The following is a 20,040-nucleotide window of genomic DNA, read 5'->3' on the forward strand; positions in this document are numbered from 1 at the left end:
TACGCATAAACGTGTGCTCATCTTATGACTTTTCTGGAAAAGTCGCTTATGTGGCTTAATGGGAGAGTGCCACGTGGATGTCTTTTTAAATCGGTTATTTGGAAAAACGATTTTAAAAAGCTTTTGTTTTATATAAAAAATATTTTTTAATTTCTTTTTTATTTTTATTTTCATGTTTATCCCTTAGGACTGTGTTTCCTGCTCTGATACCAGGTTTGGAGTGGGTTTTTCAGCGGAATTTTCTCGAACTTCTTTTAACATTTGTTCGATTATTAAATAATCCTTGAAAAGGTTTTAAGAGTGTTTTAGCTCTTTGTTTTTGTATATGAGTAAGATTTTCTAAATCTTCTGTATCTCTTAATAGATCTTCAATATATTCTATATGATATATAACAAATTCTCTAGAATTGTAAAGAGTTTGTTTAAAAACAATTTTTTCATAATACAATTCTATTTCAGAGACTATGTCTTCTAGCCTTTTCTTGAAGAGTCTTAATTCTGTTATAAAATCTAATCCAGGCATTTTGACTTTTTATAGTCTTTGATTAATCTTATTAACCTGTATCGATAGAGTTTTTATAGAATCATGCAGATCCTTAAGCTCTTTTTCTCTGCTTATTTCGAAATCCTTCCTAGGAGGTTCGAATGAAGTATTATTTGAGGATGAGGCATCATCTTCAAATATAGTTTGAGAACTTAATGATTTATTAAAATCCTTTTGATCTCTGTTTGGTGATGTTATTCGAAGACTTTGGCTTCTAAACAATGGTTTTTCTGTTTCTTCAAACATATTCTTTTCTGCTTCTATCAAAGAAAAACTATTTCTTGTGATATCTTTAAATATTGGTGTTTCCAAAGTAATTAATGGTGTAAATAATTCATCAATATGAATTGTTTCTTTTCCTATGAATTCTATGCTATGATGTGAATTACTCAAAGCATAATTAATTCTGTAGTAAATTGTAAACGGATGATTACCTTCTTTCATAAATGTTGAATCTTTTAGTTTATAATGAAAAACTATAGATTTATTCAAATCTATATCTTTTAGGGATAATCCCATTTGTAAATTTATATCAAATTTTATTTTTCCATATTTTAGATTGCATTTTCCTTTTGCAATTACTGCTTGTTTCTTATTTCTAATTCTAGAGTCTTCTAGAGCTATCTCTAAAGGTGAATCAATACCTTTCATGAAGGTACTTTTAATTAAAATTTGAATGGTTGATATATGAATATAACCAATCTTTTTTCTCTCGTTCTCAGAAAATTTTCCAAGTCTTTTATCGATTTGTTGTTTATCTATAGTTGATATAACTATTTTTCCATTAGTTGTTTCGATTGGAATTGCTTCCTCTCCTACCATTATTCCGAATTTTAGAATATTTTTTCTTGACAGAAATTCCTTAAGTTTACTAAACTTTCTTTTAAAATTTTCTTCAGCAGTTAAAGATAAATTTGCTTCTTCAATTTTATTATCTATTATGCTATCAGCATGATAACTAGATGTTCCTTCAAAATATGAAACTTCAGACATATTTTATAATAATTCTTGATAAATTCATACCTGATTTTTCTTCAGAAATATGGGTTGTTTTGCTTCAGCAATCTGATCTTCTTCAGCAGTTTTTTCTGCTTGTGTTGAGTTTATCCCAACTCAGGGCGAATTCCTCCAGAGTATTACCTCAAGAATTCTCAGCTATAGTGTTTTACCACTATAGGACCACTAGTTCTTAGAACTAAGAGGCAAGCTCATATCAAACGATATAACTTATATTGCTTCAATTCATGGTGAATACAAATGAGCTTCGAGGCCCTTATTTATAGGATGAGAGACTCACAAGTTGGCCTTCATAGTTGGTGTAACACCCCGTTTTCCCAACGTAAAAATTTCTTAAATAAAATCAGAGTTTTTCATCATAAAACGGAATGTCACATTTCTTAAAAAAAACGTAAATGGAATAATAATTTATCCTTCAAAAATATAACAACATAATCTTTAAAACTTCGCAGCGGAATAGTTTGACAACTTAAATAATCTTTGGCACAAGGGCCTCAATATAAAATTTCATAAAACTTAGTTCAACATCAATTCTTGAAAGATTCATAAAGTAATACGTAAGGAACAGAAAGTAAAGACATAATCCCATCCCGTTACGTATCAGAGCACCTAAGACACACTTGTGAGGAGTCCACTCACGACCGCAACTAATCCTGGTTACCTGCAAGTTACCCATACGAAGAGCAACATTTCCAAGCAGAGGGGTGAGATTTCTCAAACAATAATATAAAGCATATAAATCATATAAAGTACATTCAACAACTTAAACATCGTATAGTTCATTAATCATATCTAACAACTTAAACTTTCTTAACTAGTGTCACTATTCTTCCTATATTAGTCATATACTTCATCTTATATTATCAATAATATCACATACATCATCACATATCATCATTAGTAAACATGTAGCATCATATCATAAATCACATAGCATCATACCATAAATCACATAGCATCTTATCATAAATCACATAGCATCTTATCATAAACAACTTCATAATCAATCATCATAAGCAACTTCGTAATCAATCATCATACACATCATAATCATTCATCATCTTAAGCATCATAATCATTCATAAAGCACTTCATTAATAGCTCATCAACTTGACATCTTAACATCTTAACATCTCGATAACTTGACATCTTAACAACTTGACCTGACAATGCATCTAGACTCGACTATGCAACTCTTAACGTCTTAAACCATCTTTGATCATCATGAAAATGCAAATGCATGTGGTACCATTTTAGGGCATAAGCCCTCATCATCGTGGTTGAGCATAAATATACTCCTAGGGCATAAGCCCTCATCGTCGTGGTTGAGCAAAAGCTCCATCGTCGTGGTTGAGCAAAAAGCTCCATCGTCGTGGTTGAGCAAAAGCTCCATCGTCGTGGTTGAGCAAAAGCTCCAAGGCATGAGCCCTCATCTTTAAATGAGTATGCATGGACTCAACATCTTACGTCTTAGAAACTTTATGAACATCTATGACATCCTAACATCTTGATATCTTGACAACATAACATCTTAACAACTTGATGACTTCATAACGACTCGACGACTTAACAACTCTTATCATCTTAACGTCTTAACATCTTAACATCTTGACAACATATGGATCACATAAATAATTCATGTCATATCATAATATAAAAATATCAAATGATAATAAACAACATCTTAAAACATCATATTCATCAATCATAAACAACTTCATATAACATCGTATTTAAACATCGACAATAATTCACTATGTATCTTTGTAAAAACATAATAAATTATCCACAACATACTTTCATGTCAAACCAAAGCTACTGGAAAGATATCACAAATATCAACAACTTTCATGTTTAGAACAAAGATCAATTCAAAACAGAAACGTATGAACAAAACGCAAAAACATGAAACAGAGAATGCTGTCACCGTACAATTTCGCTAAGACCTCCCTGTAGTATTTTAATCATAACTCAAAGACCAAACATTATTTTCACGTAAAACCAAAGCCACTAGAAAGCTAACAAAATTATCTAAAACTTTCATGTCTACGCCTAAGACCAATTCTGTACCGATCAGTACCAGTTTTTATTTTAAATTCGGAAAAGTTGTGCTGAAAGTCCATAAAAATTCACTGTGACCTACGTGCAGTAATTTGACCATAACTCAAGTTCTATAAATCCTATTGACGTGAGACCAACGGCATTAGAAAGCTAACATCCATACCTACAACTTTTGTGTTTACACCTAAACCCAGTTCGGAACTTAAACTTGTCAAACTGAGACAATAAAAACGCGTTTTGCACATTGACAGCAAAATCGCAGTTCAGCTGCGATTTCGCTTTGGGAAAATCTTTTCCACTTCTTATTCGATCCAATACTCTCCAAACTTGATCCTAATCATTACTCTATGATTGCCCTATCATTAGAACACTAATTATTCATCAACTTACTGTATGTAAATTCAAAGGGTTCTCAAATCTATTAACAACCTATTACAATTATTAAACCCTAATTCTTAAACTCACCAACATCTCATCCAATTTCATGGTTTTAACCTCAAAACTACATCCAATAATCATCCTATGGGTTATCTAAGGACTGTATACAATTTCTACATCAATTCAACAAGTTTTCATCATCTAATCATCAAATCTCTCTCAAAACCCTAATTCTCAAATTCTCACAAACTTTCCCCAACTTGTTAGATGCAATCTAATGATTTAACAACTTAATATTAATGCAAGATAGTCTCACCCTCACCTTAGATTAATTCTTGAATCAGCGGCAGCGTTCTTCTTTCCTAAGGTCTTCTCCTCTTCTCTTGACTTTTCTCTCCTTTTCTCTTCTTTCTTGTTCTCCTCTTTTCCAAAAAGCGGTTTCCGGTAAACTCTTTCTAACCTAAGCTTCTCTATTTATAATACTAAACGCACTTCCTAAATCTATTTTGGCCCAACAACTTATTCTTCTTTCTATTCTAACCCCCTTCTTATTTCTCTTACACCTCAAAACTACTCTATTCCTCATAATCTTATTTATTTCTAAATTAAATATATCTCTCCCCCATTTAATAATAATAATACACCAATAACAAATATATCTCTAACAAATAACAAATATATTTCTACACCAAATAACAAATATATCTATAACAAAGAACAAATATATTTCTACACCAAATAACAAATATATCTATAACAAATAACAATATATTTCTACACCAAATAACAATTATATTATGCTAGTAAATACCAACATATAACATAAGAAAATATCACATAAATCATGTAAATCATACCAATCATATAAATATATTCTAAAACTAATTAAAATAATTAAATAAAAAGGAGGGTATTACAGTTGGCACAACGTCTCTTTCCTTTACAGCACACGGAAAAGAAATGACATGACAGAAAGAAGAAAACGACAAAGAAAATTATATTACATAATTGCCTTAGAGATAAGGCTTATCTCTAAATGGGTCCCATGCCCACTAATTTTCTACATTTTCTTCGTTGTTTGGTGAAACGTCACTGTCATACAACGATTCTTTGTCTGCCACGTTATTTATGTCTTTTGCACACCACTTGCATTGGTGTCCTATGTATTTTTGAAAGTGTCGGCAGCACTCCTGTTGGATTGGGTCGGGTAGACGGCCCAAGTCTGCTTCAAGCCCACTAAAGTTTTCTTCGAACTTTAGAATTTGCTGAAGGTGTTCTTCTCTTGCTTGCTTCCTTGAGTCACTATAGACTAGAAAGCTTTCCTTTGCAGTAATTACCCTGAAGTTTGGTAATTTTACTCCAAATCTGATGAGAGTATCATAGAATTTTTCCATTTGATGCAGAAAACATTCTGGTCTTGGATCTACATCTCTTCCATCATTTGTTGGATATGAATGATTTGAAATGCCAATCTTGATTAAGTGTCTGGCTTTAATAACTTCATCGTCTTCAAACCATGGATAAGTTGAAGTAAAAGATAAAAAGAACTCTTTACCTTTTGCGAAGCTATTGTTGAACTTATAAGCGATTTCGCCTATATCTTTTGGAAGAAGTTCTAGTTCATGAATTTTTCTTCCTGCATCTTCTTGAAGATACATTGTTTTAATCATTCCACAATCATAGAATGATCTGACTAATTCTTTTCCTACACCTGGGACTGTTACGGCTTTTACTTCTATCCCATTGTTGCTAGGATAAAAACATTCTGTTTTTAACTCTTCTGAGTAGTTTGTTAACCATCTCCAGTTTTTGTAGTAGTCTCCAATGGTGACTTCTTTAACAAATTTACTTTCTCCATAGATAATTCTATCTACAGATATTTTCTTCTTAGTCTCCATCTTTGATGGCTGGACTATATTGTTTGCTGTTGTGACTTCCTTGTAAACAGCGTTGTAGGCTGTTTTTGCTTCTTCAAGGGTCTCATACCCTTTGTATCTGACATTTTTGCCGTTTGTATGTAACTTTGTGGTTTCCCAGTTTTGGTAGATACCTTTCATAGGTCCATCAAAAATTACATAAGCTTTCTTTTTGCCTCCAAGTTGACTGTCAATCTTTTGACTTGTTTGTTGATCAATGGATTCTTTTTCTTTTCCATTTTTTCTTTCATCTTCTTCGACTTTATCAGCCCAAGATGTTTTTGGTAAATCTGCAAGGACAGTTGTTGAAGATTTCCATCCTTTTGGTTCTATTGACTCAATTGGGATGTTTGACTCTTTTGGAGCTGAGTATTTTACATAGTAGTTGAATTTTCCAGAATCTTGACCTAGCAGATCCCAGTTTTCAGTATTTTTGGATTCTGAAACTGTTGATGTTTCTTTTTTGCATAGTTTTTCAAGGTTTTGAATTGTTAATATCATCTCCCCCTCTTCAGAAAGAAGAGTTTCTAGACGATTTTTTGCAGAGGCAATTTGCTCATGCTTTTGCCTAAGAGAATTCTGTAATGTCTTTATAGCTGCTTCCATTCTCTTGTCAATGCATCTGCAAAGCAATTCTTTTCAGATTTTATATATTCAATATATGGGTGAAACGGTTGGAGTTTCATCTGCCATCTTACAAGTCTTCCATATTTATAATTGACGCGAAGGTCATATTTCCAAAATCCAGTTACATATTTGGAATCTGTTCTTAGTAAAAATCTGGTTGGAATTAATTCCATTTGCCATTTTGTTAAAACTTTAACACAACTCAATGTTTCTAATTCATGAATTGGATATCTTGTTTCGGTATCTGTAAATGATCCTGAAACATATTTACAAAGTAAAAGATCTTCATCTTTTATCTTATTTTTAATATTTTCATAAGAATAATCAATCTTAGTATCTTTTGATACTAATTTTTCTGATGAATCAGAGAGTTTGTCCAATTTCTCTTTCGAGCTACTAGACTTAGCGTACTGGGTTGCTCCAGTATCTTTCATTCCTTGTTGATGGGTTACATCACCAACATAGTTTCCCGAATCATCAAGATTCAGTATCGCTTTACCATTAGGTAGAGCTTTCATACAACCTGCCCAGGTTGTTTTATCAGCATCAATCTCAACAATTAAAAAATCGTTTTCTGTTGGATTGTATAAGCTGGGTAAAACTTTAATTTTTCTTTTAATAGTTTTTACAGTTAGAGTATCTTGTTCAGTCCATGACCATGGAACTTTCTCAGATATCTTTTTCTGTAAAATCTTTCTTTCAGTTGCCAAATTTTTGAAAAATCCTTCATTGGCAATATAATTCAAACATCCTAAAAATCTTTGAATTTGTTTTCGGTCTTTCAACTCATCAGGGAAAGCTTGGATCTTTTCCTGAACATGTGGAGATAAATCGAGGGTGCCATTTTCTTTAAAAATAAGGCCTAAATACTCGATTTCCTTTTTGGCTAATTGTGATTTCTTTTTTGAAATAACAATTCCCTTTTCTGAAATTCTATTTAAAACAATTTCTACATCTTTAAGATGTTGTTCTTTAGTTCCTTTTGTAAAAACTAAAATATCATCAATATATGTCAAACATATATGTTCTAATCCTCTAAGAGCATTATCCATAAATCTTTGGTATATAGATGGTGCTTGTTTTAGTCCAAACGGAAGGACATTCCATTGGTAATGACCTTGTGGACATGAAAAAGCTGTTAAAGGCTTAGTTTCTTCTGAAAGTCTGATTTGATAGTATCCTGATTTTGCATCAAAAGATGAAAACCAATCACATCCTTTTATTTTTTGCAAAATATAATCCTTTCGTGGTAATTTATAAGAATCTCCGATTGTAGCATCATTGAGTTTCTTATAATTTATCACCATTCTAGCTTTTCCTCTTTTTATTTCATTGTGATTTGTCACATAAAAAGCGGGTGCTGAATGTGGACTTGCAGATGGAGTAATTAACTTCTTTTCTTGAAGTTCTTTTATATCCTTTTGAAATTCTAATTTATCTTGTACTGAATAAGGCATTTTATATTTTACATTAATCTCCTTATTAGGATCTCGTAATTTGATGGTAACAAGTTCATGATTTGTATTTTTCAGATTATCCAAAGGATCTTCTGAACATACAGCATCAAGTTTTTGTTCTATTTCTTCAAGATTTAAAAATAATTTACCTTCTTCCCAAATACTCTTTAGGTTTATAAGATTTTCAGAAATTAATTGAATAATCTCATTTCTAGTTATAATTTTTGTTGTTATAACTTTTGTCTTTTCTTTGGGGTTTGCTAAATTCTTCCAAAGTAAAGAAATAGTTTTAACATTTTGCACAAACGGTGCATATAACTTTAAAAAGTTATTTCCAATGATTAAATCTAATCCTGAATCATGGAGATAAATTGTTGGTATGAAGAATTCATGACCTTCTATAGTAATTGAGATGTTTTTCAAAACAAACCATATTTGATGTTTTGACTTATCTGCAACAATTATTTCTTTGGGTTTTCCTAATCTTTCCCAATTTCTTGATATGTTTCGTTTTCCAAAACATAATGTTGCGCCTGTATCTAAATATGCTAAAATCTCCTTCTTACGAAGTTTTATTTTAATAAAGGTAGCACTAGGGTTTCCTTTACTCAAAATCTTGGTTTTGCTCATCTTCGGAATCTGTACAAAGTTCATAGAAACTTTGATGCTCCCAATCAGAATCTGAATCTGATTCTACTGGTTCATAACCTATTCTATAGATCATGTTTAAAACTTGTTTCTTTTCTTTAGAAACTTTCTTTGGACATTCATTAGCATAATGTCCTATTTCATGGCATAACCAACATGTACATGATTTTTTACCTTTAGGACAGGTTTTATTTTTCTTAGGGTATTCTCTTTTTCTTCTATAGAATTTTTTCTTCCTATGTTTCTTTTTATCATAGGAAAATCTTTTAAATTTCTTTCTTCTAGGATATTTTCTTCTTTTCCTAGTTTTTTCACAACCATATGCTCCAATTTTTCCTTGGATTCTATCGCAGCACAAACCTATTCGTGCATCTCGTTTTGATTGTTTCTTTAGGCATTGTTCTTGCATCCAATTTCTAAGAATAGAAATTCTAGCTCCTAAAGTATTTTTAACCGTTCCTGAGGATACTGCACTGTTAAATTCAGTTTGAATTATTTGGGACATTGACATAGGTAATTTTTGGTAAAATAATTCGACAACCTTTTGGTTTTCTCTAGTATCCTTATTTAAGTCATAATATAATTGTGAAAATTCGCAAATATAATTTTCTATGTAACAAGGATTACATATGGATAAATTCATTATTCTCCATAATTTTTCAGTGTTAAAGGCGGTATTTGAATCTACCGTATCTTGCCATCCTTTGAATTCATTTAAAAGCCATTCAAAGATTTTATTAATCATTCCCATACTGTTTTCTGCAGTTTGTTCTTCTTCTAGTTTTTCGGCCAGAAATTTATATGCATTACCTTCTGTTCTACACAAAAGATAATTAAAAATTTGTTTTGGACTTAGACCTTTTAAGTCACTATCTAACTGTATCTGGATAGTATTTTTAATATACCAACTTCTTATGGCTTGGACAAGATTGTCAACACAATCAATATTTAAAATTCCACTTCCATCGTTTACACTATGTTTGGGAATATAACTCATAGGAATTTTTTGGTATTTAGCTTGGGAAAATTCCCTATGGAATTCTGCATTCCAATTATAAGAGGGTCCTCTTTTTGTTCCTGAGCTTTCGCCCATTTCTAATTGTTCTATTTTAACGAAATTTCCATCGTCTTTTGAATCATCATCAGAACTAAAGTCGTAGACAAAATCTTCTAGATCTTTAGGTTCAGGTTCTTCCTTAATGGAATCTTTTTCACTTATGTCTAAAGTAGCCATAAGTTGATCTAATTTTTCGAGTTGATACTCTATGTTTTCTTCTATACTCATCTTTTATAATTAGCAAATAAGGTTTTTTCTTCGATTTCGATTTTTTCCTTATTCTTCCCCCCTTCTTGAAGAGAAAGATGTTGTTTACAACAGTTTTTTATTAGATAATTAATCATATCAGTGATATTGTTTATCTGAGGATTAAAAGAATGATATATATGAGGATATTTATTATTCTCATTTTTATTGTAACACGGAAAATCTTTTTCCATATTTACCCAAGTTTCATGGGATCTTTCTAATCCTTGCTCATAATCTTTTGTAAACAAATTATTTTGTTTATAGATTTGAGGTAAGGTTTCAAGAAAAGAAATTTGTTTTTCAAATCTCTCATTTAATTTCTTGGTTTCGTCAAGCAAAGCTTTGACTCTGGTTGTGAGGGTATTATTTTCTTCACTCATCTAGCTAATTCTTTAAGTTTATTTCTTAAATCTTGAGCTAATCCTTTATATTCATTATATAGAAAATGATCTATATTTTCAAAATATTCAGCCGTTGTATTACACCATCTAATTTGTGCTTTAACTAGTGTAATATCTTGATAGTTTGGACATAATATAAAGGGTTGTAAAATACATTTCCCTGTTGGTCCTTTAATAAATTCCATTATTAAATTTAAACTTTTAAGGCCGGTTTTTGAATAAATTGATTTAAAAATTTTGACTTTATTGGAAAAGCCATTTGGGTGACTGTACCGTAGAATTCACCATGAATTTATCATGTAGATTCGTAACATGATATACTTTTGAAGTGATTTGGAAGCATATTTTTAGGAGGAATGTTAGCAACACATTTTTAAACACTTTTTCTTTGATTGTTTAAAATTCATATGAGTCCACGAAATCATGTGGGGCGCATATAAATTTGGTGGGTCCCATGTTAATTTTAACCGATCAAAGAGAATATATTAAAAAATGCATGCTAAAATGTGTGTTGTTAGCATTTATCTACTTTTAGAGTGGTTGATCAACGGTTTTGTAAAGTATAGTTTATATTTTGACAACCGTGTTAAGATTTTTGAGTTTTCTTTATCTTTTATTTCCAATACTTTATGAGCAGATGTTTTTCATGTTACACAAAAATTTCTAGTTTCTTTTTTGGGGCTTTAGGTTCTCTTTTATTATTTATTAAAAAAATTAAAAACAACTTAATCACTAAAATGTAGATGTGAGATCAATTTTATATTTTTACCTACCTAACGTATGTTATGTTTTTGAGAGCTAAACTTATGTTAAGTTAATTTTTTTTTTCGGTGCAGTGAATTGTCTCAAAATCGGTTGAAATTTTAAAATGTAGAAATTATTTTGAACAGATAATTTGCTGAACACAATATAATTTTTTGTTTTAGTGTAAATCAGATACCTTCCGCGTCCACTAATACCCTGAGCTTGTATGATTCTAACAGACGAAAAATTCTCCCTAATAATTTAAAGCTACTACATGTTTAAGACGAATTTGAACTCAAATTCTTGATAAAACTAGAATATACTCGTATCATTTCATCTACGCATTCTTGAATAATACTACATAATTTTAGATCAGTCAATTCACTCAATAAACTACTGTATGAAAATACAGAGGATGTAAACTCTAAATCTAAGATTATTTTTCAAGACAGTAATATTAATAATTTTTTCTATTAATTTGAAATGAGATTTATATTTGTTGACAATAATAATAATTTTTTTTTTGTAAAATTACACTCGTGATGTCTGAACTTAATTTCATATAACGATTTAGTCCCTTTTTTTTTTGCATCATTTTGATCTTTTTGATATGTTTACATATCGATTTTAAGCTTTAAATCTAAGATTTATATGGAAACATAGATGAAAAATCATATATTTGAAGACTGGGAGCTAATAGGAAAATAAACCATAGCTGTGAAACTTAGAAAATTCATATGCAAATGGTCAAAAATGACCAAAAAGTTATTTGAAATTAAGTCAAGAGATCAAGGATAGTTAGGATAGTCTCTCAGAAAAAAAAAAGGATAGTTAGGATAAAAAATAGTTTTGCCTTATATTCTTTCTCTTCTTTCTAAAGTTTGCTATTGTTATAGTAATTAAGTTCAATTACTTTTTAAATCGGTTTAATCAATCTTAAGCAAATGGTCAAAAATGACCAAAAAGTTATTTGAAATTAAGTCAAGAGATCAAGGATAGTTAGGATAGTCTCTCAGAAAAAAAAAAAGGATAGTTAGGATAAAAAATAGTTTTGCCTTATATTCTTTCTCTTCTTTCTAAAGTTTGCTATTGTTATAGTAATTAAGTTCAATTACTTTTTAAATCGGTTTAATCAATCTTAAGAATGTTCAACCGCAATTAACTACCACTGAAAAAGCCGAGCGGCAGTTAACTGCAGCTGGTATAGTTTTTGAGTAATTTCAAAAATGAGATGAGAAATTTTCAACAAAGACAAGTAAGGGTATTCCATTTGAAAGAGTCATCAAAATCGACCCAATATAAGGACCCATTCAATGATAATTATTATACATATCTTCAAAGTTTGTATTCATACTCCCATAACTTCTCCTATTTTCAAACATACTTTCATCTCCCTTTTCCATCTCTCCTTACCTTTACCGAACATCTACAATTTTATCCTATAGATGACATTTCTTTGAAAAATGATATTCAAACATCTATTTTTCAATAACTATTTTGACAACCCTATATACATAGGGGTATTTTTATGAAAACAAAAGGAAAAAAGCTTCAAAACATTATCCGAATATAATATATTGAGATATTTTGACAACTAGTATTTCTAAATTGTTCAAAAACTTGTCACAAAAGTGATGTCAATATATCATAACTCCAAAACTCTATCTCTTTTGGTGGATATTGTAAAGCTGACATTTACAATTAATACATAATTTGTATAGTACTAATATTTTCAAAGAAGTATATTTTTTTTGATGGATTTTCAAAGAAGTATATTAAAGGTCAAAATTTGAAAGAAATATATAAATTGAAAACTATAAAATTTACGTTATTTATTTAAAAAAAGAATTAATTTTAGGTATCATTTATTTTAGAAAAGAAAACTAACACAAATATCAATAAATTTATGTATACGCAATAAATTTGAATATTACAAGTGAAAAAATTTACCCTAAGCATTTTTTTTCCAGGTTGGGAGAAGCTATATGAAAGTGAGGTGACAAGTGTAGAGGCGTAATCACAAGTTTTAAAGGGATGAATAATATTAGCCTTGTTGTATGCAAGTTTTAGATGGAGAGGGAGGACACAATATTTTTTTATTTTTATTTTATAATACTTTTTTCTTGATAAATGTTTAAATATGCTGCTCTCTTTCTATTTTAATAGTTACAATTAGTTTCTCCAAATGAACATGTTTATTTTTTTGCCAATTTTTTTTTTTTTTAGCTATGGTAAAATAAGTTAATACATTATCACACAATTTGTTGAAGTATAATTCAAACATGATAATTAGAGTTTGGTTACAAGTTGGTTAGATAAGTGACTAGTTCTGTTAGTTAGTTAACTTGTGTGGCAAGTTAATATGTTAGTTTTATTGTAACTATAAATAACATTGTGCTATGGAGTGTAAGGAGCAGTGTCTTTTTGTTACTCTGATTCTCAACTAGCACCTTAAATCTTTTTAACACATTTAAACACCTTATCTATTGATTTGATCAGATAGATCCATAACTTTCTGCTATATTCATTAACAAAGGAAGTGAAATGCTTGTTAATGGTTCATTCACATAAGAACGTACCACTTCCAAAATTGAAAATGAACTTATTGGCAAGTAGGATTTGAAGGTATTCCTAGGTTGCTTCTCAATGAAGCAACGTTCACACAACTTCTCAGGCATTAAAAATGTAGGCAAATTTATCACCATTTCTTGATAAACTAGCTAATTTAAAGATCTAAAGTTAAAGTGTCCAAACCTTAGATGCCATAACCAGCTATGCTTGTTGCCAACCACTATTTGCATGCATTGAAATTCAACTATATTGATATTTCTTTGGAAAGTTTTGTTCTTTGCCAATGGTGATCTCAACACCAACTTGTTTCCAGGTTCACTGAGAAACCCTTTTCAACCAATTAACCTACACTTGACATATTACAATGCAGCAAATAACACATCTTTAATGATAATTGTCTTGTCATCATTTCTTTTGATCACCATGTTCTTTGCACCTTCAGCTCTGATTGACCTACTAAATGTCAATCTCACCTTGCTTCTTCTTGTGCTATCAAATTCAACTAGTCAATCTTTATGACAGTCATATGCTTTGAGCACATTGTGTCAAGGAACCATGCTTCAGTTTGAGGACCATCATCAGATATTGTGGCCATCAATACCATATATAGGTTCATTATTTGAGTCGTCTTGTGCAGGATTTGGTTCATTATTTCACCGCAAGTTTTCATGGAATGCACCAATGTTTAAAGTCGTGAGACATATATACATTGCAATCTTCTCATTTTCCCCCGTCTACATCAATTCATATTGTCATCTTAGTGATTGAAGTTGAACCTTCTTAACCTTGCCACCTCTTGAATAATAATTCTCAAGAAGATCTAATGCTTCTTTAGAGATTGTAAAATGCTAAATCTTGTCAACTTGTCATCATCAACACTTTGATGAACGAAAATATTGCTTTTCAATCTTTCTTCTTTGAGAATTTGTACGCAGTTCTTTGAGCTTAAGTAGGATTGGCACCCAGTTCTTGAACCCGATTGGATACGACTTCAAGAACATATTCAAAGGCGAACAAAGATTCAATCTCAACTTTTCATATTTTCCAGAATTACCGGTCTACAACATCAAGCTTAATCCTCATATGCTTGTATGTTGATGATCTATTAGTGACTGGTAGCAACATAACATAGATTAAAATATTCAAGCAACTTATGATGTCTAAATTTGAAATGACAGATTTGGCAACTTTGTCCTCTTTTCTAGGAATGGAGTTTCTCAACGCATGAAAATAATTTTTTCTACATCAGAGAAAGTATATAAGCAAGATTGTTGGTACACCAATTGAAGCAAGTCTCAGGTTTGAAAAATGAGTTGAAGATGAGAAGGCGGACTCGACACTTTTTAACCAAATTGTTGGTTCACTTAGGTACCTTTGTAATAGCAGGCCAAGCATATCTTTTGCAGTAGGGCTAATAAGAATATTTATGGATGATCCTAGAAGGTCTCATATGAATGCAGCAAGAAATTTTTTATGGTAGTTGAAAGGCACATTGAGCTTTGTATTTTGTCCCCAATTCAATGAGTAAATTGCAATGGATAAATGGCTGAATTAAGGGAGCATGTTGAAGTATAATTCAACCATGATACTTATAGTTTAGTTAAAAGTTGGTTAAATAAGTAACTGACTTAGTTAGTTAGTTAACTTGTGTGACCAACTAATTTCTTAGTTTTGTTGTAACTATTAATACAATGTACATGTGCATATGAATGATAACCCTATCATTTTGAAAAAGTTTCTAAGCACAGATCATTACTTTTATCTATTAATTCATCTCTTTCTTAAAGTGCAAGTTACCCTTCTGCATTACAGAATTAAGAATTTCGGCTATGTCGGTGTTCATCATTGTATCATTAGCAGCTTAATCTATGATTATTAGATAATTGATTTAATTATTTATTGACGATAAGCATTCCTTTCATTTGGCTCAACATAAAAATACAACAGTAGGAGATACATTATTGAAAATGAAGCATTATTTAGAATTCAATTTTTATGCAATCATAGTGCAAAATAATTTTAGACATATATCCAAATAATTTTAGAAAATAACATAACATTTAAATGGTTAGATTTGATTGGATATATGAGCAAAACTTTTTTACATGGTTAATGCAACTCAAAGACTTCTTTCACCATCCTCCTTTTTCCTTCTTGGTTGAAGAATTCTGTAAGAAACTCAGAGAAACGATAATTTCTGTACTTTGGAGGGTGTTCTTCATCTATCAATTCATGAATTGGACCAATTATTGTGTCTGGGTTTGGTCCATAAAACATCGCCATCGACATTCGTGGATGCATATTGTTGGTAACAGCTCTATGAAGTACACTTTTGTATCTTCCATTGCTTAGAACCTACATATAAATAGATCATGAATTAATTGAGTTCAAGAACTATGTACCAAAAGTGTAAAACGTTGTAAGAATCATGCAATAAGATTTTACTATGATGTCAATTTGTTATTGTTTAAGGTATGAGCAACAAAGTTTGGTCGTTGTTTAATAAAAGTATGAGAAATACTAATGAGTGCCTCCAGACACTCTTTAAGGAACTTAAATAATAAGTTTTTATGAAAATTTGTGTATTTGTTGGATTGGAAATTGGAAATTATAATAGTTGATTTTTTGAATGAATAATTTTTAAATTTAGGATACTTAAAAAGTGTCCCAGAGACACTCGTTAACAAGACCCAAAAACTAATCTGATAGTTTTCATTTTCAAGCAACAATTCATTACAAAAATGTAATATAGAACCATATTCAGTAACATAATTGAGACAATTCCATTGATGCATCAACCACTAATTTGCAATCTACTTCAATGGTAATTCTTTGAATACCAAATTCTTGTACCCAAATGTGTGTTAAAAAGTGTTTGATAGCATTTTTTACATATTAATATGGTGTTTGCGCAAAAATAATCACGAATATTGTGGGACTTGGTTAGAGACTAGAGTTAAACATTAGAGCAGATTGTGTTTGTTTTTAACCAAAAAAGAAAAAGACAAAAAAGTGTTGGTACTTGGTATATCTAGAATTTTCCTTATAATTTTTCTTTTACCAAATCTATAATTTATAACCTGGTTGACCGGTGGATTTGACTAGTAGGACACACACATGACACACCAGCACATTTATATTTTCCTTGCACACAAATCCAATTTATTCTAATCTTCAAACAATTTCCCTAGTTTTAGATAAGCCAAAACTACATATTTATCTTACATGTGAAAATGGATAGGAAAAGGACACCAATGACACATACCTCAATTTGATCAGCTAGATTGATGACAAAAGCATTGGGAATACAAGGAACAGAAATCCATTTTCCATGTTTGTTAACTTGAAGACCACAAACTTCTGATTGCAAAAGAACTGTGAGAGCATTGAGATCAGTATGTTCAAGGAGTCCCATGGTCAATTCTGGATTTGGACATGGTGGATAGAAATTTGCTTGTGCTCTTTGTCTAGGCTGCTCACCCAACTTCTTCAACAAACAATCCTCCTCTAAGCCAAGCCCTATTGATATCAAACTCAAAAGCCTTCTCACCAATGAACCAACCTCTTTTGCATATTCAGTGAAAGCCTCTCTGTGAAAAGCAAAAGTATAAGTGTTTGTTTTTGCGGTGTAAAATTGATTTTGACATTTAAATCGATTCTGATTTAAAGTGAGTTAAATGTAAAAGGATTTATGTGTGGATACATTTATCGAAAACTACGTTTTTTTTTTGTTTTTTAAGTAAAATATGTTTGAAAGTGAGTAGAACTAACAAATTCAATGTTTAAAACCAATTCTAGTGACAAAAGTTCTAAATTATAGATTCAAATTACAAGCATACACCTCTAGAATCAATTTTAGAATCTTCAAAAGTAAAATCAAGCATAGACTAAATATATTAGCTTAAGATCAACTTTTTTCTAAAACATGTTCGTGACCAATATTTGGTTCTTTGAGATCAAAGTTTTTGATATGTTCGCTACCACAAAACAAACACAATTGAGATTGTGTCAACCACATTTGACTGCGATTCTTGCAATATAAAAGGATCCGATGCATTATATCAGTCACATTAATAGCAACTACCTTATCATTTTGTTCAACTAAATTTATAATGTCAAAGTCGATTGGGAATTTTTCTTACCTGTATTGGGTTCCAATTTTTTGTGGTAGAAGCTGAATGATATCATCAAGAGGATACCATTGATGAGCAAAACATTCACTCCACATCTTCACCTTTTCTCCACCATCCACTTGAAGGTAATAATTGAACAACCTTACATTCTTGGTATGATCTGTTGATGAAAGATGTTCTCTTTCCTCTGGTGCCAACTCAAAGAAGTTGGTAATTGCTTTCATCATTTTAGTGCAAACTTGGTCAGGAACACCATGGTTCACAATTTGGAAGAACCCAAATTCCTCACAAGCCTTTGAAATATTGTGAACTACTTCCATAGATGAAGGGTTGTTGTCATCACAATAATTCAAATCAATTATTGGTATTGAGTCTGAAAAAGTAACCTCTGAAAGGCGTGGTCTTTTGTGTTCAGGGAGGATAAAATTAGAAGTTAAGGATAGGGGAGAAGACTCATTGGCTAATTGGAAAGACTCCATCTTGTGTAAGAAAATTTGAGATTAAAGGGAATTGAACAAACAAAGGGAATGCATATATATATTTGCCATGGAATTAACCTTATTCTTTTTTATTAACAGTATGCACATTTTTACTAACAGATTAATGATCGAGTATTAATTATTCATATAGTTATTGATTGATTATTGGTCTTGATTAAGTTACATATGCCTATGAAAGATTATATCAATTATAATAATGTTTAGGCAGTATTTTTATATACATAGTCAACGAGAAGAAAACAACTAGGTTAAGTAAAATGGAGTAGCACTTTGGTGACATTAATGTCACCGTGACATTAAATCTGGGCCACACAACACACATTGTCATTGTATCTGGGCCACACAACACATCTATCTTAGCCTTTCTGTGGCCCAGATTTAATGTCACGGTGACATAAATGTCACCCAAGTATTTCCCAGTAAAATGCAAGACACAACCACCAGCCAACTAGAATTGACCAGAAGGAAAGAGAGAACTATATATTAGCTAGAGTAGACTTTTCACTCTTTCTAGTCTTCTTTATTTATTTATTGTTTGTGATAACTGAGTTATTTAAATTTGGTGGGGAGGATAAAAAAAGTTTTAACGTAAATATAAAATGTAATCGACCATTGACAACTGAATCTGCTAGCTGAAAAAAGTTCCCAATTCTTGTTATGTTCTAATCAAGTTTTTAATTTAACAGTTATGCAAAGAGTTGCACTTGCTACTCAAGCATCCTAATCATGTTTGAGGTTGATTTAATGGCTTTGAAAGGTGTATAGATCTAGCAACGAAAGAGTGCTTGTAGCTAATTATAAAATGGGGTCCTCGCAAGCAGGCGGTGTGATTTGTCCCCTCAGATTAGTAGGTTCTTAGATCGGATACCGGATTTAAAAAAAAAAACTAATGATGACGAGGACAACCAAAAGACTCATAACATTAGGTTCATTTTCTATAGCAATAGCCTTGCCTATATAATGCATCAATTTAATTTGTCTAGCCTCATGAGACTCTACTACTAATTTATTGGCATCCTGCGGTTTAGAAACTTGTTTAACTATTTCTTGTTCCTTAAGTGCCTCTTCAAGTCTCAGCACCACTGCCCAATCTCTCATAAATAAAGTTGTGGTGTACATGTGTATATGAATGACAACCCCTATCATTTTGAAATAGTTTCTAAGCACAAATCATTGTTTTTATCTCTTAACTTATCTCTTTCTTAAAGTGCAAGTTACCCCTTTGTATTATCACAATTAAGATTTTCGGCTATATTTGAAGCCAATATCTTTGATCATGTAGTATATACCGTCAACTAGAGTGGTTTCACTATGTCAGTGTTCATCATTGTCTCATTAGCAGCTTAATCTATGATTAGATAATTGATTTAATTATTTATTGCCGATAAACATTACGATCATTCTTTTGGAAAGGAAAACAGTCATTTTTATTTAGTTAACTGCCCCCGACTCAATTTTGTATATTAAACACAATCTGTTAGCCATAGTGGCCTGTGTTGTTAGTTTTGGGCATTAAATCTACCAAAAAAAAAAGCTGAGTTGCATTTTTTTGGAGACAAATAGGAGGTGAGGTGACCGTAGAGGGACCAATATGACAGAAACACATGTGTCTATTCTTTTTAAATCCCTAAAATCACAATTCTGAATATCCCAAATTATTCCGGTTCTCAGATTTCCATCAAAGAATATTAGGCAAATTAACATGCATATGAAAGTTATGTGAGCCAAATTCATTTT

The 20,040-nt window shown here is 31.1% G+C and overlaps 1 protein-coding gene across 2 annotated transcripts; it reads right to left on the reverse strand.

Moving 5' to 3' along the window:
* Positions 1-15,624: 15,624 nt before the first annotated feature.
* LOC146920964 (protein DMR6-LIKE OXYGENASE 1-like) lies at positions 15,625-18,388 on the reverse strand. Of its 2 annotated transcripts, none has more exons than XM_085714372.1 (3): positions 17,813-18,388; positions 16,936-17,260; positions 15,625-16,025 (listed from the first exon to the last, which is right to left on the reverse strand). In XM_085714372.1, exons 1-3 carry the CDS (start codon positions 18,280-18,282, stop codon positions 15,780-15,782), a joined length of 1,041 nt encoding a protein of 346 aa, XP_085570498.1. In that variant the 5' UTR covers positions 18,283-18,388; the 3' UTR covers positions 15,625-15,779. The 2 variants fall into 2 exon arrangements, with proteins under 2 accessions (XP_085570498.1, XP_085570499.1); XM_085714373.1 differs by having other exon boundaries at positions 15,625-15,987; positions 17,813-18,319.
* Positions 18,389-20,040: the final 1,652 nt, after the last annotated feature.

This window comes from Medicago sativa, chromosome 5 (genome assembly GCF_051527215.1).
Source record: "Medicago sativa cultivar Bolivia chromosome 5, Bolivia_mono, whole genome shotgun sequence".
NCBI lineage: Eukaryota > Viridiplantae > Streptophyta > Magnoliopsida > Fabales > Fabaceae > Medicago > Medicago sativa.